At 38.7% G+C, this 20,183-nt stretch overlaps 1 protein-coding gene across 1 annotated transcript in view; it reads left to right on the top strand.

The window, feature by feature from the left end:
• Positions 1-20,183, top strand: part of RFX4 (regulatory factor X4) — a 76,816-nt gene that overhangs the window by 16,229 nt on the left and 40,404 nt on the right. The window contains exons 5-8 of the mRNA XM_055711032.1: positions 11,027-11,088; positions 16,058-16,271; positions 17,104-17,181; positions 19,057-19,220. Coding sequence (XP_055567007.1) covers positions 11,027-11,088; positions 16,058-16,271; positions 17,104-17,181; positions 19,057-19,220 — 518 coding nt within the window. The remainder of the gene's footprint in view (positions 1-11,026; positions 11,089-16,057; positions 16,272-17,103; positions 17,182-19,056; positions 19,221-20,183) is intronic.

Raw genomic sequence — 20,183 nt, forward strand, 5'->3', positions numbered from 1 at the left:
AGAGGAATGTATTTAATGAGGTGTCATTTTCTATAGTGCATCTTTATGTAGGCAGTTTAACAAAGCAAGTTAAATGTACCATGTTGTAACATTACTGTATTTGTTGTGTCTTAAAGACCTGCATAGCTCAGTTGATTCTGTGCTAGGTTTCTGCTTAAATACATGGAATAAGTGTGAATGAAATTGTCCGTTGTGTATATTATTACTACCAAGTGGTAAGTATAGTGGCGACATGTAATTTCAGAACAGTAAGAAGAAACAGATTTCATGCAGGCTAACACATTTTGAATGTGGGTAAAATTTACATGATGCTACTTTTGCTGCTGCTAAAAACTTCTGTGAAGTGTAAGGTGTAATTATTCTGAAATTATTTCATCAGAACATAAATTTACCAGGTATTTCAGCAATTTTCAGCAAGCATCAGTCTTGTTATACTGTATATTACTCCATGCTCCTTCTGTCCTGCCCCCCATGCACAGACCTGTTCATTGGTAGGAGTACCTTGACCTAGCAGGATAGGTACAGTGTCTTCCATCCAAAAATCATGGCATTCCAATGTGTTTTTCATGTGCTGTGATCTAAGTGCTTTCCACTTGGTTGCAATAAAGTTCTGAAGAAGCAATGCACAAAATTTGTTTTCCCTTTTTATGGAGAGGAAGCCATACAGAATCATCCTGGTAGTGTCTCAAACTTGTGCTTTGTGTGGCCATTACTTCTGCATCTGGGAGCTGAGGCTTCTGTACAGGTGTGTCCAGGAACCTCAGGTAACACTGGCACAAGTATGAAGTGAAACAGGCTTCTGCATCTGCAGAACCCAGAGCAGACCCCAATGATTCTTTCCAATCTGTTATTGCTAAGAAAATGTACTGCACAGTCATGAAGATCTGCAAGGCAGACCCATTTCATTAAATCAATAGTTTGCAGTCAGCTTCATCTTGGGAGCAGGTACACGGATGAAGTTTAACCAACAAAGTTGTTAGCATATGACTTAAATACTGTATTAGCAATATGTGTTGCATAAATGCCTTGGAAGCAGAGCAGTGAAATAGGTGCTGTTTGAGGGATTCCGCACTTAGCTGCTGAAACAGAGACCCCAGACAAGTTTGCCTTCACTGGGAATGGTCAAGAGCCCTGCAGCTGTCATGTCCTCCAGAGAAAGGAGTTAGTTGTTCTGTGAAATGTAGACAGTTCGCCTTTCAATAGACCACATTGAATTTATGATTCATCTTTGAACTTTAGCTCTGTGGGCAATGTTAAACATTTAGGCTTTTTCTTTAACAGGCTGGTAGTTTTTAGAAAGAGACGTGGAGTTCAGCACATTAAACCAATCTGTAATAAGTAACATCCTAATGTATTGTTACATACTCAGTTACATTTAACAGAACAGTGTTGATTTCACTTTTAAAGATAATGCTGGAGACATATGAAACTTGCCTGAAAGTGATCTCTCCAGATTAAGGTTTTGTAGACAATGCTTTAGCCCATGTGTACTTCTTAAGCCTGATGTAAGTCAAATATATCCATAATAGAGTATGGCAGGGAGAACAGATGAGTTGTTCACAAAAAGCTGAACTAATGGATCTTGTTTCCTACCATCTCCTATGTTCCCTAAATTCATAGCCTTACCTAAATCTTCTATAATATCTCCATGTTTCCCTGCAGTACATCAAATTATTTCCGGGTCCTAGTCACTACATCAAAGTCTTGCTTCTTTCAGTTTTCTCACACATCTGCTGCACCTTCTTTCTACATTATTTTCAGATTCCCTCATGTCTGTCTGTCTATTTGCCTGTCTCTTTTTCTCTCCTCCCCCATGCCAACAGCTGGGCAAGAAGCAGCACATGGGGTGGCTGGTTCAGAGCAGGTGAAGTTTTGACTGTTTGCCTCACACTGATGGTTGTTCAGTCAGGAAGTGCCAAATGGCTCAAGTAAAGCCTGAGCTTTCTTCCTTGTCCTGTCCCCAGCACTAACATCAATGTGATCTCCCCACTATCCAGTGTTTTCTGTTAAACTTGTTAGAAAGGGACTGTACCTCAGGCATTTGGTACTATTGGATCAGCAAAACAAAAATCAGTCTGGGAGGTGGAGAAATTAACAGAGACAGTAATAGCTTATAGACTGTTTCTTGAGGAAACCAGGCTAATAGCAACAAAAGTAACAAGAGGAAAGAACAGTATTACTGTATAAATAAACACCTTTTAAAAAGCACCCTATACTCCTAAGCCACTTAAAGTACATATAAAATAAGGACTCTAATAGTTATTATTGTGATAAATTGTGTATCCCTAATGTGATAAAGGGAGCTATAGCTTTAATTTGTTAGCCAGGATTTTAGTGCTTTACTCCTCCAATTAATATGTGAAAATTAAAGGCAGTTTTGTCTATACTAGCATTTGCCAGATGGCTATGTTACCTAGTCTGTCATTACAGAACTTTTTCTTTTCTGCAAAAGACAGGGCCAAGCACTCTTCTGTCTATACACTTTAACTAAAGAGCGGCTAGGGAGGGCCCTGTATCTGCTGGTTACAGCTCAGCATCAGCAAGTGGAGACTCCAGTGTTAAACTTTTTCTCTCACTGTAGGCAGAAAAGCATTTTATATTCAATGGGACCATGATTTCACCCATAAGTGAAGTGGAATAAGTAAAAATGTTCCATGCCAACTAGTGGAAGACAGGAAAGTACGGTGAGAAAGAACGGATACGTTACTGAGTTATTAGCGATAAAATGTTGCATATGAGAAAAAGTTTTCTCACAGTGAACATGTTTAGACTGTGAATTAGTCTTCAGGCAAAAGGAGTGAAAGCCCTGTTGCTGAGGTCATTTAAGAAAGACTGCAACCTTGTGCCCCTCAGCCCTGTGCTGCAAATGCTTTCGGCTCTGCTCTGGGACCCTGTGGACCTGGAGAGGAGTTTAAGGTGTTTCCAATTGGAAGTTCTGCTGCTGCCTGCACCAGGGAGGGTGAGCAGTTGTATGTTTTTTTCCAGAGCAAATGTTAACATAAAATGTCATTGATAATTAATACATTGAGCTAGGAATTACGGTGGATGAAGGCTCTCACTCATTATTCTGCTCTCGCTCATTATTCTTACAGGGTTTAGTTGCAAAACCTAAATCATCCTGAACTGGGGCCTTCGCTGTATCAAATAAAAAGCAGGAATGTTTTGAGCATTTCCAAGCCCCTCAGTAGCTATTGTGTATGGATGGGTGCCAGTAAGGCTGTTGGTCTTCTCTTAGCTCTCTTCAGCTGGGTTGGTAGGTTTTTAGTTTCTCTTTCACTTTTTTCCCCCCAATTGATTTTTGTTCTTGTTTCTTTTGTGACCCTGTATGAACCTTATTTTTTAATCAAACCTCTTGAAGATGTAAACTTCCTCCTCTGCACCAGTTTCCCACATCCTCTGTGTCCACAGTTCACGGCTTTAAAAATTTACCGTGCAGTGCTAAGTCACCTCCCGGACCCTGCCATTATCTCTCATACAGAACACTTCGTTTCTGGTGGTGCAACCTCTTTTGCATCCTCATGAAGTGTTCTTCCCACAACTCCCATATGCCCCCTGGAGGTTAAATACTTTCCTCTTTTGTTTTTCTTTTTCTCTCTTCCGTGCTTTCCTGCCATGTCTTTTGACAAGCAATAATAAATTAATTTTTGAAAAAGAAAATGAAGGATGCTGACACTTTTCGTGGTCGTTCTCCCCCAGCCTGAGGTCCCTTTACATCACTCTGGCAGCATAAAGAGGTTTGTGAACCATGTGAATATGGATGCATGCTCACAGAAATTTTAGAGCCTCTTTGCTGCTCCTTGACTGACTTTGCTGTAAGTGACAATTAAGATTCCAATAATTTGATTTCACTAAATAAAGAAGGGTAAAGTCCACAAAAGATTTTTAACATTGATTAGGAATGAGATCTTTTACATTTTTGACCAAAATTTCCACCCCGTTTCCAAAAAATGGGTGAAGGCATAGTTTTACCAGCAGAGAAGTCTTTTTTAATTATTTATTTATTTATTTATATTTCCCCCACTAGTTTGCTTTGCTCCAGGGAGGTACAAGCTGTACCAGCCAGAATCCTTTTATCACTACGCACTGTCTCTATGCCCAGAAGTTTTCCCAGGGGGACTGCACTTCCAAGCATGATTAGCATAAATAGGATTTAGTTTCATGTTATCATACTACATATATTTAATGTTTAAAAAGGACAGACAAGTAGCCTTATTGAAACACCTTTGATAATGACATTGTGATGTGATTGCATTCTGATTTGTCTTTATATTGAAATGCACAGATCTGGAAATTGCCAGCTATGCATAAGGAGATACTTCTCCTGAAGATGTTATTTTTACTCTGTTTGCTCCTAAGTAGTCTCAGTTATAGCAAAGCCAAATTTATTCTAGGTGCTCTTTTCTGATAGAATAAACCAGCACTTGTTTTATTAAGAACAGTTGCTACATATGGAATGGTTTTTTTTATTAGACTTTATCTTCTCAATATAGAAAAGAAAAATAGAACTGGGGGGAAATCAATCTAAAGCTGAGGCTGTGGTTTCTGTAACTGCCTCAAAGGACTGTAACAGTCTGCCAGCACTATCTGAGCAGTCCCTGCTTTTCCTTCATCCCTTTTTAACAGCTGAGGTTCCTGACTGAAGGACAGTTAAGACAAGCATGACTTTGCTTCCTGACTCAGAATCTTCTAGGCCAAGTTCCTCTGAGGAGGCCATAATAGCAGAAGCAAGTGGTCATGCTGGTGTGGGAAACAGGGGTACTACAGTGTAGTTGGAAAGATCTTTGCCCCCTTGGCTCTGCTTCACTGATCCCTTGTACTATTGCAGATTGCTGACTATTGCCTCTTTCTTCTTGAGCTTGGGGAGTAAGAAAACCAGTAAGGACACCTCAGTTTCTTCTGAGTGACGTTTGCTTTCCCAAAGGTTTGCCCACTAGTAAAGGGATTTTTTACTGGCTTTGCCACTTCAAGCATCTGGCTTCTAGTTATGTCTTCAGCATGAAGTAGAGCAGCCTCTGGGCTCCTTTACCTCATGCCTTGTCAACATGTCCCAGAGGCTGTTCTTACAGCGCCAGGTCTGCCAGAGTGCAGGGATCCTGGCGCTCAGCCTTTTCCCACAGATATGCTAGGTGATGGCAGTAAGTGTGCTGGCACCAGTACAGAGCAGGGGGAGTTGTGCAGGGTTTTAGATCTGCTTGGCTTCAGCAAGTCAGCACCAAAAGTGGCTACAGCTCAGTTAAGCATTGGAGTCAGGGCATTTGCAGCTTTGTTGGGATGCAGTAATCTGATCATGCCTTAGGCTGAATTCCATCTGGCCAGAGGAGCTGCTGAAGGAGGATATTGTTGTACATAGATGAATTTGAGGAGGGGGTCTCATAAGCTTCACTAGAGGGTCCAGTTCAGTTGGAGTTCACCATGGAGTGAACTTCCATAGCAGGCAGAATTAGGCACAGACATTACAGAAAGTGCCAGCAGGCTTTTTTGACTTGCTTTACAGCATCTATTGAGATTTATCAGTGCTAGAAACAAGATCTTGTCCTACAGCTAGACCATGCCCTGTTCCACAAAATGATGGGAGCGAGTGGAGAGAAATAGGAAGGTTATTGAATCTAACAACAGGTCTGGGGTCAAGAATGCTGGACCTGTACGTTACAATCTTCTCTCCTGGGCCATGCAAGAAAGCAAGCAAAGAGTAGAGAAGGTATAGACATAGTCACACGTCCTCTCTTTTTGCACAGTTTGGTGGATTTGGAGGACAGGAATGATATTTTGTAATGGGCTTATTTGATTATTCTCTTTCCTATCAGTGGATGTTTCTTGGGGCAAAGCTTTCTCAACCTTTTCCTCAAGGTAATGTGGTGTTAAGCCAGCCCCGAGCCATCTTTGATCCAAAAGGTACCTGTTAACACAGGTGTTAATAATAACAGACCATCTCAGGGCACGATTTTCAAAAGGAGTGAAGGAGATGGGGAAACCCCAGAATGATCCAGCTGGAGCAGTACCAAGCCAGAGATGAATAAGCCTAAAAATCATACACTTATCATGTAAGATTGAGAATGTCAGTGTTGTTTGTGTTTCACAGCAGTGAGAATAAGGAAAGCATGGCTGTGTGGGAGTATAGTTATATTTGGCATCACTGTTTTCTTTTTCCTGCTGCTGTGGCAAAGAAGCTTAAGACTGAAACACTACAACTGAATTCAGTAAATAAACACAGATATTCTGTACCTGACTTTGTGAAAGAAAAGCACACCCTTTAGATATGGGACTCAAAACTTGTGTTCAGATAAATAGAATTGTTATCAGAGAAAAGAGAATTGATTCCACTGTATTTAGAATTTCTCTAGAACCTCCCAGAGCTACAGAGCCTGGAGCCTGAAATCCATTTCTCATTCTGGCAGAGTGCAAATGCTGGCTTGCAACTTAATTTGATTTTATTTCATTACTCTGGGAAGTTCTAGAAGCATGGCCAAATTTATTTAAAAAAGAAAGGAACAAGAGTGAAGAATAACATCCCTCTAGATCAGATGCACTAACAAAATTAACATGTCTTTTGAAAAGCAGCAATTTAAATTATTCTGGGGAAAAAGACTCCTAAAAGTCATCCTCTGCCTATTGCTGCCAGAGCAAAATGTAATATTTTGATACAGGGAGGGAGAAAGAAAGTTCAGAACTTTCCAGTCATCTCTAGTTTGTCATCCTTATTTGTTTGCATAAAGACTGGATCTGTAAGATGCTTTATAAGATAGTTTTGGGGGTTTTTTTTTCCAATTTGCTTTGGCATCTCATATAGAAGAATTTACATGGAATGATTGGGAAATATGAAGTTCACAGTTCGATAGTGAACGCAATGAGGAGCAAAGGGTCACAGTGTAGGGATGAAGGCAGAATAGATGATATATTCCTCATTTTAAAGCTGGGGCTGGCTTTGCTTGTGTTGGAATGTCACAGTGCTGGAGATGTGAGGAGAGATGCAGTGGCAGAAATTACAGCTGGCAGTAATCAGGATGAAGGAATGTACCTTTGCAGCCATTTGTGAGTAAAAGAAGAGCTCCTGCAGTTTGCCATGTCTAAGGTTAATAGATTAGTGCAGACTACAATACAGACCTTTACAGAGCAAGTGCATTTTTCTAGTTGTTGCTCCTAAAGCTTTCTGTGTTTTGCATGGATGCTCAACTTATGTAATTTTTATTGCATTATTTTAAGAATGACCCAAAATACAAGTAACTAAATACTTAATTCAAATTTACTCAGATACCTCTACTGTGTTTAAAAAGCCCAACTGGGAAAAAAATCCTGTTAGCTCCAAGATCTGTGCAATATATGTTGAATGTTGTACTACCAGTGTTGTAATCTCAGTGTGAGAGAATGGTATGAGAAAACTTCTTTCCTGCATTCAGTTTGGCTGCCCCATACATACAGAGTGGAAAGTTTACTGCCTGTCAGAAAGAAAGAAGTCCCCTTATTTCACCTGCACAGGCATTCCTAAAAACCATGGATCAGGATTGTCTGCAAAAATGTTGAACAAATGGTGACTTGATATGCTGGTCCCCTGAAAACATGTAAACTATATGTATATTGGTTTATAATTTAATGACTTCTGTCTGGCTCTTATGTATACAGTAGGCAATCACCAAAAGAACTATGGGGCTGCAAAAAGATAAGATAAAAAGACAAGATAAAATAGATAAGATATCTTTTTTTTTTTTTTTTTTTTTAAATCCAGAAAGGCATACAAGATCTTCTATAGGCAGAAGGGAGGTCAGATCTTGAGCAAGGCACAGAATAAAGAGAGGGAGAACACAACTGAAGTTTAGTAACCGAGAAAGAAATTGAAGGGGAGTTGGTTTCTGAGGCTAATATAGTAAGGACAGAAGTTATTTGCATGTGAAACTTCTGGTCTACATCTGTCTCAACACTAAAAAGCCAAGTAGCATAAAATAATGCCTAACAGTCAAAACTACTGCATAATTTAGGTAGAAATTTGCTTGGAAAATGTAAAGCCTGTACCCTTCTACTCAACAGATCTGACAGATCTCATAGGGCAACTGAATTTGTGGTCAGTTTGGAGAAGTATGAGATGAAATTTCAGTTCTGTTGAAGGACAATGGTAAAAGGCCCATTCACTCAAAAATTCCCTTGGATAATACCACCCATGAGATCTTTTTACCACTGCTTCTGTTGAGAAGCCAGTGCTGCTGTGAAAACGGGGACTGGGCTCCATTCAGAAAGCAGCTCAGACTGCGTGGTCTGGTCTTGATTCGTTTGCTTGTGCAACCCCATTGCAGTGATGAAAGGAAAATGATCCAACTTGGTTTTCAGATCCAAACCTGAGTTTTCATGTCCAACAATTAGGAACCCCCTTCCCTTCCCACTCAGCTGTAAAATGAACTAATTTTATCTGTAGGTCTTTAAAAGTTAATAAACATGAAACACAATGATGATGTATTTTACAGGGTGACTTTTCAGGCTGAAAGTATGATTTAAAAATCAACATTTTGGACCCTCTGCTTTTTCCATTGATTTCAGCACACAATGAATTCCACTTTGTCCTGCCTGATCTGGCTTCCTCTCTCCTTTCAGGGAAATCACACTGCCTTTGGCAATATCATTACACAGGGATTTGTATAAATGTAGCTGAATATAAACATTTATATGAACAGCTCATTCATTTAGTACTTGACTCGTTTTATTCCAAACACAAACACAAATACCCATGCTCATGTGTATGAGCACCCAACCATGAGTTTGTCATGTTATACATATTTTACATATACAGCATTAGATCAAAAAATCTGGACATTTTTTCATTTTTTCTAAATGTGTGCTAGATTATTTTCTCTTTTTTTTGTAAATTATTTGTAAAGACTATTTTAATTGATGCATACTTTTCAGCTGTATTTTGAAAGGTGTATTTCATTGTTTAAAATGTGCCAGATTTAAAAAAGAAACAAACAAAGAAAAGAAAAAAGGATCATCTAATCAACTGCTCCATTATTCTTCTCTTTTCCTGATCACCTCTGCCCTGGTATGTAGAAATTGGCTGATCTGTTTAAATCCCAGGAACTCCCACGGCATATGGTTCATAAAGTAGCATTTACAGTGTGTATTGTAACACTTCATCACTACTAGAAAGACTTGAAAGTAATATGGGTTCATGTCGTTCTAAAAGAAAAAAATAGCATAAACAAAAATCTCTAATATTAAGATTTATTTTCAAGGTTACTTCTGTAAAATCAGCTTTTGGAGAGGAATGGTATTTTCTGAATGACAACTGCCACCAGAAAAAAAAATAAATTAAAAAATCCCCTAGCCCCAAAAACCCATCCTCAGAAAGTAGTTCTTCAACACTGCTTTTTTCCCACAGCCTTGTGGAGCCCCCAACCCTGTCTGCAGAAAATGAAAGAGAGAGGGGTGGGATTAATGTGTAATTAAAGGGAATTTGGAAGGCTGAGATGTTGCGGAATGTTAGATCAGTAGCTGGAACAGCATGTGGTGTTCTTTAGGCAGGCTTCATTGAATCCATACAAAAAAAGAAAGAAGGGCTGCTTGCCTGTCTGCTCATTTATCAAACAGCTAGGCTGAACTTTCACAGCTCCACAAAAGTGTTTTACTGTTTGCTGAAGTTTTGCTCCAGAAATTAAAGCTGAACAACCTAGCGACTCGGAGTCTATGCTGCATTTTTGACATTGGCCACGTTGTGCAAAGCTCTTGGAAACCAACACAGTTCAATTTTTACATGATACAGAGGGAACATGACTGTACTTTTCTAAAAAAAAAAAAAAAAAAAAAGAAAAAAAGAAAAGAAAATATTACCGACGAAATGGACAAATATGTGACATTGTAATGTCTTTATTTATATAGCACCTTTTGATCCAAATACTTGTTCCAGAGCTTTCAGTCATCAATCAGGATTAAATATTTATCACGGTGGCAAAATGGCTAATGGAGAAAAAAATCTATATTATTTAATCAATTTTAATTGACATTTTGTTCTAGTTGAGCAGTTATATATACATATATATCTTGTATGCCTGTTTACCTTTAATACTAGTCCGTGTTCCCCCTCAAAGAGGAAATATTTAGCAATTTATACAATAAAAAAAATTAAAATAGACTATAATTTAAAAAGGAAGAAATTCTTTTTGCAAGTGAATCCTCAGGACTTACTGCAGTCCTTCTTGCATGACTGTTCTGCTAGAAGAATTTTCCTCCTACTGCAGACCACACTGAGAATCAGGTTCAATTCTGTGAGGTGCTGAACACCACCTTCACAGAGCTTTCTCATCAGGACTAACCTGGTTGACAGAGGCTCTGATTACTGAGGGCACAATCTACATTCATTCATCCATTTCCTTAAATGCATCTGGCACTAAAGTTTTGTTTTACAGTGGCAACGTTCTTTTAATCTCTGCTAACAGACTAGAGTCCAGATTCTTGATGATACCCTGCTGTTTCTGAAATGCACTTGTTTTCCATAGAGGACAAATCGATCATGTGCTATCTTTACAAATGCAACAGTGAATCTTCCCTGGTGGAAGGGGTGCCTCTGTCAAATACCAAAATCTTTTCAGGGAATCATCTTTTAGAAAAAGGAGTGTTTAATGGCAGGATCATGAAGGTCTTTAAAGAACTGTGGCCTCCAAGACTCTCAAAAGGAGAATTTCCTCTATTTGCAGCAAAACCAAGTTTGTTCATTCTGCAAACAGACATAAATAAGTAGTAGGGCAATGCTAAGTACAAGCCTCCTTAGTTTAGAGGGAGACCTGATCTTAGATTTTTAAGGAAATGTATTCTACTCCAGTAACTTCTGAAAGTCTTTATTTAAATTAATGGTATTATACTGAACTTCAAAGTCTCTTTCCCCTCTTTCAAAAGTAAAAGAAAAAATCAAAAGTTTTATTTCTGGTTTCTCCTGCCATGTATATTGCTGACTTTACAGTAGGTTTTCTGTCCTAACAGTCTATATTAAATTAAATATTAGTAAATGTGCTTTTCATTTTTTTCTAATATCAGTTCTATTTATTTGCAGATAATAAGGCAACAGTTTCCACAACTAACAACAAGACGACTTGGAACCAGAGGCCAATCAAAGTAAGCAGTATATGGTATTGTCATCTCGTACAGGCCGTCATCTGGCTTTGGCTTTACTGAATAGAACGGTATAAAATCAGGGAATAATTTGTCCAGTTGGGGACTTAAAACCCAACTTTGATGGAGGTTCCATTGTAGTCTTTATATTGTCCTAGTGATTCAGCAATGATCCTGCAAAGGTAGTCTAACAGATGCCTTTTACTGATTTCATCAGCAATATTTTCCATATTGCTCCTATAATGTTTTTCATCTTGACTCACTTTACACAACTTAAAGGACATTCACACCCAGGAGTAGTGAGCTACTGTTGGAGGCTGGAAAATGACAGCTGGTTAACATCATGTTTCAGTTTAGAGGACGAGTGGCAGAATGCTATCTGAAATTTAGGTAGGAACATACATTGGTCTAAACTGGAATTGTCCACAAACCTGGAATTAACCACCATTTTTCCTGTGTAATGAAATCAAACATATCTTTAAGTGATCAAGGAATTAGTTTATTGCCTTACCCAAAAGGGTGCTTCCTGAAAACAGTTCATCTTAATTTTAGAATAAGAAATTGATGCAGAAAGAAAAATGCACTTCCTGGGACATTTGACTTTTTCCAGTTGTTGACAAGATGTGGTTCTACCAATTTATAGAGAGGATGCAGTGATGTTTTTATCCTTTTTTCTGCTTGTGGACTGCATGAAATTTTTCAAGTGGAGCTTTGGCTCTTTTTATGGCAAATGTAATCCCGCTAAGAAAAATAATATCTGCTTTTCTTTATTAGCTTTCAGAGAATCCTACAGGGTAGTCTAAGGGTAGTCTCTGTAGAGCACAAGCAGAAAACTATGGAGGGGAAAACAAAAACCTGGGACAGTGTGTTTGCAAAATTTTGCTGGTAAAGCTTATCTTTCAAAACAAAGCCTGGAAACACAATATTGCTAGATGCTGAGAAACAAATATGCTATGAGACTTGAGCTTATATACTAAAGGTAGAATGACCCACTCTTTAAAGGAAAAAAGAAAATAAGATGCTAAAAGAAATCCCATTAAAATTAACTTTGCTGTGCTTTTCTAACTGGTGGTCCATGCCATGTAGTGTCTCTTTGATGGGAACAAATGTTCTTTCCCCCATCTTGAGATTTTCCTAATCTTTATAACATAGTTTTCTTTTTCTAGAGCACCTGTATTTAAACAGCTAATAGAATATTTGAAATCTCTTCCCAAATACAAATTCAGACCTACCGTAACATCGCTCATAAAAAAACTGCCAGGAATCTCTCAGGTGCAAATTCTGGGCTAGTCCAACAGCATATTAGGAAAGCATGACAGGTCTGGACTCGGAGAATCAGGATTTAGCACTGAATAGAAGTCCTGTGGAGGTTCATAAAGATGGAGTGAAAGTGTGCACAGGTTGCTTTATTGAAGCATTCATATGACAGTACCTGCTGTCAGCCATAAAATCACTGACATGGCTATAACTTTGTTATTTATCTTCCTGTTTAATGAATGAGTACTGCTCTGTTTCCAAACTGGGCTCCTCCTGCAGCTCCAGGAGTCTCTCAGAGGGCTCTTGATCTGCTGATTGAAGGTACCTTACATCTCCAAAAGCTATGGCTCTTTACTCTCAATGAGGCTAAAAATCAATGAGACTTAATATTTCTTGCATATTTTCCCTCAACCTGGATGCCTGTCAGAGGGGTTTTCAGGTCACATACTCCTCTCATGCCACCTTTGCAATGGTTCTGCCCTCTATCTAGCAAATAAGAAGGGGTTTCTGTAAAGCATGCTGCCTGTGCTCTGCAGATTCCTTTTCCCATGAGAGTCCCTGGTCACCCCTGTGAAAGAGATCATAATCACTCAGTATGAATGAAATTGAGTTCTTCTGTTCTAAAAGACAGTGCCTACATCTTTGTCAGTGGTTAACACCCCAAAGATTATAGCATACAGAGGAGTCATTCTCATTTGATCCAATGAAGAAGAGAGTTATAAACACACACTACATGTACACTGTACTTCATTGCAATAAATACATTCCTTGCTAGACCCAGCATAGCTGTAATTGAACACTATTTTTGTTTTCAGAAACATCTGACTGCATTCCAACAAAGTGTTACATAAAGAAATTACTTTAGGCATTAACACTTCAGGCCCTTTATTGCCAACTGTGGTAACCAATTGCTGCCAGTATGATTTTCATTCCACTTCCCTACTACTTCCAAAGGAAACTTGGCCATAGAAGTGGTTAAGATTATCTGACTTCACACTATTCTGCCTTCAAACTTTTTATAGCACGGCTGCCTTGTAACATTACAAAGATCAGAGCTACAATGCTGCTATGCTCTTGGTCATTGGTTGTGAGGCTTCTTTTTTTGCAGCTGTGTTTATTGCTGTAAGCATGCAGCTGTTCTCTATTGCACTGAGCTTAAAACCAGTTCCACCACAGGTAAGCCATGACAAGGCAGCTAACCTAAAAGCTGATTTCTTTCTGTACTGTAGTTTGAAACTTCAATTATGCACACAGGAGGTTAGTTAAACTGATGGAAACTACATGGTGTGAAGGGAAGTTTTCTTCTTTGTTTAAAGGAGTGCTGCAGATACCAGATCCATGGAGTAAAAAGGATGCCAATATTTACCACAAAAATGATTGTGTTGTCTGTACATTATTCTTCTACAGATCAAATTTTCAGGCCCTGTTTATTGAATTAAGTTGGGGTCTTTTTCTGATAGAAATACAGAAAATTGCTTGGAGAAGAATCTTTGTATGCTGCACCAGTGAATTTTTGCCATTTGGGATGGTAAAATTACTGAAGGAAGAAGCGATCTGGAAAAATTTTGGAGTTAATTTGGCTGTTGCTGTCTACATGATTTTGAAGCTACCTGGAAAACTCTTTTATGTAGTTAACTGCCAAGTGCTATACCAGAAATTAAATAAGGCACAGTGAAATTCTACATTTTCCAGGCTTTCATTCATTATTTTCTTGAACTGATTTAAGAGGAAACTTGATATGAGACTGACTGCTGTTTAAATTATACAAACCTCTCAGTCTTGAACTTTTGCAGTTCTGCTTGCTTGCTGTAGCCTTTTCCCTTTCCTCCCCACCTTCCCTCAGCAATTCGTGGTGCTAGCTTCTTGTAGCATTTCCTTTAGGTTTCTCCTACCCCTGAATACTGCCCAGGACGTGCGTGGGCCTTATGGCTTCTAGGTGCAGTGCAGGCATGACAGCTGCTAGAGACCAACTGTGGACTTGAGCTGCAAGCTGGAGTTGTTACCATTCAAGTAAAAAAGCTAAACTTCTACAGCTGGTGTTATAACCCCAGTGTTAGCACAAACTTCCCCTTAGCCACCTTTAACAGGTTAGGACCAATCTGGAGCCTGGTTTCTAGCGTGGAATACACATTTTGGCCTAAGCCCTGATGGGCAGGTTTGGAGTCAATAGCGTGGCTTTCTAAAGTATTGAAACTAGGAGGTCCCATTCGTACCATGTCATCTTAATGTTTTAATAAATCTCACTTGGGTTATTCAATATTGAGTTCATGATAGCTTTTTTTTTAAATGGACAATATGGAACATCCTTAGTGAGCTTGGAAAGCGAGCCATGTACTAGATCTCTGCCACAACTCCCCAGGCCTCCTCTCAGTCTGTCTGTGCTGGTAGAAAAGATTAGGGCTTCCAGCTCTTTGTCACCACTTTCTGCTGGAGATTGACACACGCTGATCTGTGGGTGAATGACTGTGAGAGAAAAAAGTCACCTGAGTTAAACTGCCATCAATTAGATGCTACTCTTTCACTAATTTATTTGAAGACATTTGTAAAACCACCTGATTTTGCCTAAAGCAAACTCAGGTCCGTTCAAGTGAACAGATCTGCTGGCAGCACTCTGAAATCAGTAACTGTCTAGGGAATACAGCAAACACCCGAAGATGGTATCTTCTCCTGCCACCATAGTGGGATCCAGAGGACAGTGTCTCATCACGGTCTAATAGGCTTTTGATAGGCTGTAAGGAGAGAACTGGAAGATCATTAAAAAATCCCTCTAGGAAAGTAAGGTGAATCAAAACTATATGAGCAATACAATCTTGAGATGCCTTTTGTAATCATTAAAAATTTAGCTGATGGGTTGGTGGTGCCTACAGCTGAGACACTGGAATAAAATTTAGCAAGTTATAAAAGGACTAAGATTACCTTTGCTGCTTTGGTGCAAGAATTAGACTGGATAATCAGTGCTTCCATTAACAAGTATAATAAAGCTATGTTGTAGCACAAACTTGTGCCATAAGGCCACCAATGCATTTTTATAGCACAGCCACACTGGGTAATTCCCACTGTGGTCTGCACGGACAGAGTTACACTGTTGTGTAGCATCCCTCACTGATCTAAACCCAGTGCTGATGCTAAGTTATGAAGCAAATAATTTTGAACTGTACATTTTCTACCATTCATTGCTTTCCAACACACGCCTTTTTCTACCCTCTCTTTTCATTGAAGTGTTTTCGATTTTTGAAACATTTCTGATCAACTCATTTGCAATAAAGACTTGTGCTTTCCAGGGATCAAACCAGCCCTCAACAGTGTGAGAATCACTGTAACAACAGAAGGGACAATCCAGAGGGTCTGTACCTCTGCTAATTGCTAAACTAAAGGAGCAGCTGCACAGCAGAGCTTTGCCAACAAGTAGCTTTAAGATGCTTTTTTTTTTTTGTATAACAAGAAAAAAAATAGAAGTCCATTATTTCCCTGCCCTGCAACAGTCAACTTTATTAACTCTGAAGAGAGCTACTTTTCCCAGAAGGAATGAAAATTGAAAGCCCAATATATTACTGCAATGTTCTGCTCCTGAATCAATGCTTGTTAATAATATACAACTGTTGCACAGTATGTTGTACTGTAGAAGTTGTTAGCATTATCAGTTTCTCTTACCCCCACTTTTTTTTTTTAATTTTCAAACAATATGTTTTATCAAATATACATCTCTATGTATCAGGTACCATTATTATGGAATTGCAGTGAAAGAAAACTCCCAGTATTATGATGTGATGTATTCTAAAAAAGGAGCAGCCTGGGTGAACGAAACAGGAAAAAAAGAAGTAACCAAACAGACAGTGGCGTATTCACCACGATCCAAACTGGGAACGTTACTGCCAGAGTTTCCAAATGTCAAAGATCTAAATCTGCCAGCCAGTCTGCCAGAGGAGAAGGTAACACTTTGGAAATCTTTTCTTGGCTTGTCTTGCTTTTTTTTCCCGTGCTCTGGAAGAAAGCTTTATCTAAAATATGAAGACTTTAAATTAGAGTAAGTTTAATAATGCTTTGACTTTATTTATGGGGGACTTAATTGCTTCATATAATAGGAAGAAATATCTTCCCTTAAAAGAGGCAGCTGACACTATCAGCTGTACAATATTTCTAAAGCCTGTGCACACTTTTTTAAAAAGCTACATTACATACAGCAGATGAGTTTGAGAGTAACTGTTTTCAAATATGTTATATCTCTTTAATCTGCGAACATACTTGATGGCAAACTGAAAAACAGTTCTGATGCTTTCTTGAGCAGAGAGGGACTTGGTGCATTTCTTATTTTTCTAGACTGGAAATTAAAAGAATCGTATCTGCACATATGACAGAAGTGCTCTGACTGCTCTTGGCTGAGCTTGATAGTTTTCTGATGCTATTCACATGTGTAGTATCAATGTAAAGTGGGCAAAAGAATAGGGTTTTATAGTTCTTTATGTCCTAATTAGGGCCACATTCTCGTCTTTGATCTCACTGAGGCTTTTTGCTCTTACATTTGAAGAATCCCCATTGACATAGAAAAATACACGAATTCAAAGGGAGAATTTACTTTTAAGAAGAAAACTCATCTTAAAGCTAATCTAACCAACTAGACTAACCGATTTCATTATTTTTGCAATTGTGCATAGGTAAGATAAGAAAAAACTTACTTTTTGTGCTCTATATTCTGATAGTTTTAAAAGCTGATTTCTTAAAGTAGAATAATCTTTTGTGTGTCTCCCTCTCATTCTTTTTCAGGTTTCTACCTTTATTATGATGTATAGAACTCACTGTCAGAGGATACTAGACACTGTAATAAGAGCAAACTTTGATGAGGTATGGTTAGAAACTACAGTTGTAGTTTAATGATACATATGATATTAATGGATCTGAGAGCTTATTTTGAATGTGATATTACAAACTTATGGTTTTGCAGTGGCTGATCCTTTTTATGAGTAATGAATAATAGTAATGATGTATATAGTAATGAATAATAATAATAAATAAGAGTAATGAATATATACCTGTGTATATAATATATGACAATAGTGTTAAATCTCACTTGTAACACTGTATGAATAGAGGAATGAAAGCAATGGGAATATTTTAATTCTGCCATTCTCCAGCAAGATTAAGGTAGCAATATAGCCTTACGATAAGTTGGTCAATCCAGTTCTTACAACTCAAGAACTGTGTCCACAACCATCTTCTTCTAAACTTCGAGATGGGACTGAGCTCTGTTTGAAGGAGTTCCTTTGAGTGCTCAGCACAAACACAGGGCAGGTGCCACAGCCAAAATGGTGGGCTCTGCTGGTCTAGTAACAATGACACGAGGCAGTGGGGGGCCTACAGCCTCCCAGATATCCCAGTAAGCTGTAGCTGAAGTCTCCAGTTGCTCAGTTTTACTGCAGTGCCGCTGGGAACACATACACTGCTCAGTGGTTGATGCGATCCACTAGAGATGGATGAGGTTTGTACCTGCTGCATATCTGACTGAATCTGAAGGTTTTCTGGCAGTGCATGCAGACAGCTCTATAATTAGAGCTGAAAAATTAAATGTTACTGAAATGCAAACAGTTTTATATTACATGTGAAGAAGGCCTCTTGTCCAGGAAAGCAAATCTATCTATGGTGATGCTGAGGGCAGGATTCAAATATGACATCCAGGTCCTGGAAAAAAATCAAAGGAAACTGGTATTTTGACTTTCCCTTCTGAACAATGGCAAGAAATTCTCTGCTTCCTTTCACTGTTTGATTTTCACACTCTTCTGCTTTAAAGCTGAGACTCTTTTAAGTCATTGTACTCAGACTAGATGTTTCCACGTGAGAGAAATATGTGACACATATTCAGGAAGTTTTGCTGCATAAATCTCAGAATACCTCCTTAAGAACAGGATGTTATATTTTGTTAGGAGATCTGTTTGTCAGAATCAATGGCAGATAAGAGGCTGAGCAGCAACAATATATAAATGACAAATATTATTTACTGCACCTGGTGTGGTTACTTGTTTCAGTAACAATTGTGTGCAAAAGTTTATCATTTATGAATGCTGGTGCATTCTGACCCCTGTAGAACTGATCATATCGTTCACTGAGTAACACCTTTACTTCCTAAATGAAATTTTTCACAGGTATATTTTACTGTGTCTGCAGTCTCCTCCCCATTTTTTTTTTTGTCTTTCTCCATTCTTTCTCCTCTTTCCTTCATAGTGGAGGAAAGAATAAATATAAAAGTGTAATGTTTCTTTCCAAAATGAAGACAGAAAATGGTATATTGACCCCTGTAAGCCATGTGCTGTCCTCCTCTCGCTCCCTACACCAAGTCCTAGATTGCATTCCTTTGTATACAGGGACAGAGAGCAAAGAGAGAGAAAAAGGCTTGACATGTGGAAGCCAAAGAGTTACACTCACCAGCTACTGATGGAATGTAAAAATACGGTGGTTTCCATGGGTCCTCTCCTGTAATAACACAAAGACACCCTGTCACCAACTCAGAGTGTCTCCTTGCCCTTTGGTTGATTATCCCATTTTGTGCTGCGTTACAGTATAAGCCTGCCTAGTTAAGGAATATGCCTTGCCTGTGTTTTACACCATTGATCCAGCTTTGGGTCTGAAACAAATGCTATGTAAGCAGGATATTTAAAGAAAATGGTGTTTGTAGCCTTTGATTATTATTAATTTAAACAACCCTGCTTCTTCTTGTGATTTCAGGTTCAAAGTTTTCTTCTGCACTTTTGGCAAGGGATGCCTCCTCATATGCTGCCTGTATTGGGTTCTTCAACTGTAGTGAATATAGTGGGAGTTTGTGATTCAATTCTGTACAAAGCAATTTCTGGAGTTTTGATGCCAACGGTACTACAAGCATTACCTGACAGGTCAGTACAGCTAGCAGCACTGACCACTTTGAGCTCAGCTGTCTTTGTTACATGTCTTTTCTTCGACAATGACACCTGTTCTCAGAAAGCTGCTTGCTGCTACCCCATTTCCTGAGTTTAAATCACAGTGTCAGCTCCAAGGAGTTGAAAAGCCGACATGTTCATGAAGAAATATTCAGATTTTAACAAGACTTGTGCTGTGAAAAACTTGTTATTTTTTGTGTGATAAAGAATACGACCTTCTTCTTGGTTTATTGACATCAGTCTGATAGTCATTTCCCAGCTTTCAGGGAATGTCAGAAATCTGCAGGCTGCAGAGTGCCACATAGTCTTCTGAAAATTTTGGACACTTTTCTGCTAGTGTGGGATAAAAACATAACAGTATTCTGAATTATAGTGACAAGAGGAGCTGACCTGGCTGGTCTGTTTGTAAATATTCACATGCCTATTCAGGCACAGAAACCTAAGCATTTGCCTCTGTATACACTCTTGGAACCCAATTGTCACTCTGCCAGGAGTATAAAACATGAAGATCATACTTGTTAAGCCTTGGACAAGCTGGTTTAATTTAAATCCTCAACTATGAAGAACAGATACATGTTTATTTCAGGATCACATTATTAATATTAAGAAGTCTTGTTTATATAGGTAAAGCAGGACAGAGATCAACAGTTCACAGCAAAAAGTGTAATCACTGAGGGCAGTCAGCCTGTTTTCCCCCCTTCATTTTCCTAATATGTGTATCAGGAAATGCTTTTTCTAAATATATGTGTACGCCTTTAGTATTATTTGACTGATGTGTTCCTGAGGTTGAGTAATTTGTTAAGAATGTTGCTCTAGGATTTCTTATTGGTGGTGTGTATTTGGCTCACAAGATTTTAGAGCATCTTTTATCATGGCAAATGTTTTCAAGATGATGTTCTGCTCTCCTATGCACACTGCATAACTGCTAAAGTACAGGCA

Source organism: Falco cherrug, chromosome 5 (assembly GCF_023634085.1).
Source record: "Falco cherrug isolate bFalChe1 chromosome 5, bFalChe1.pri, whole genome shotgun sequence".
NCBI classification, from domain to species: Eukaryota; Metazoa; Chordata; class Aves; order Falconiformes; family Falconidae; genus Falco; species Falco cherrug.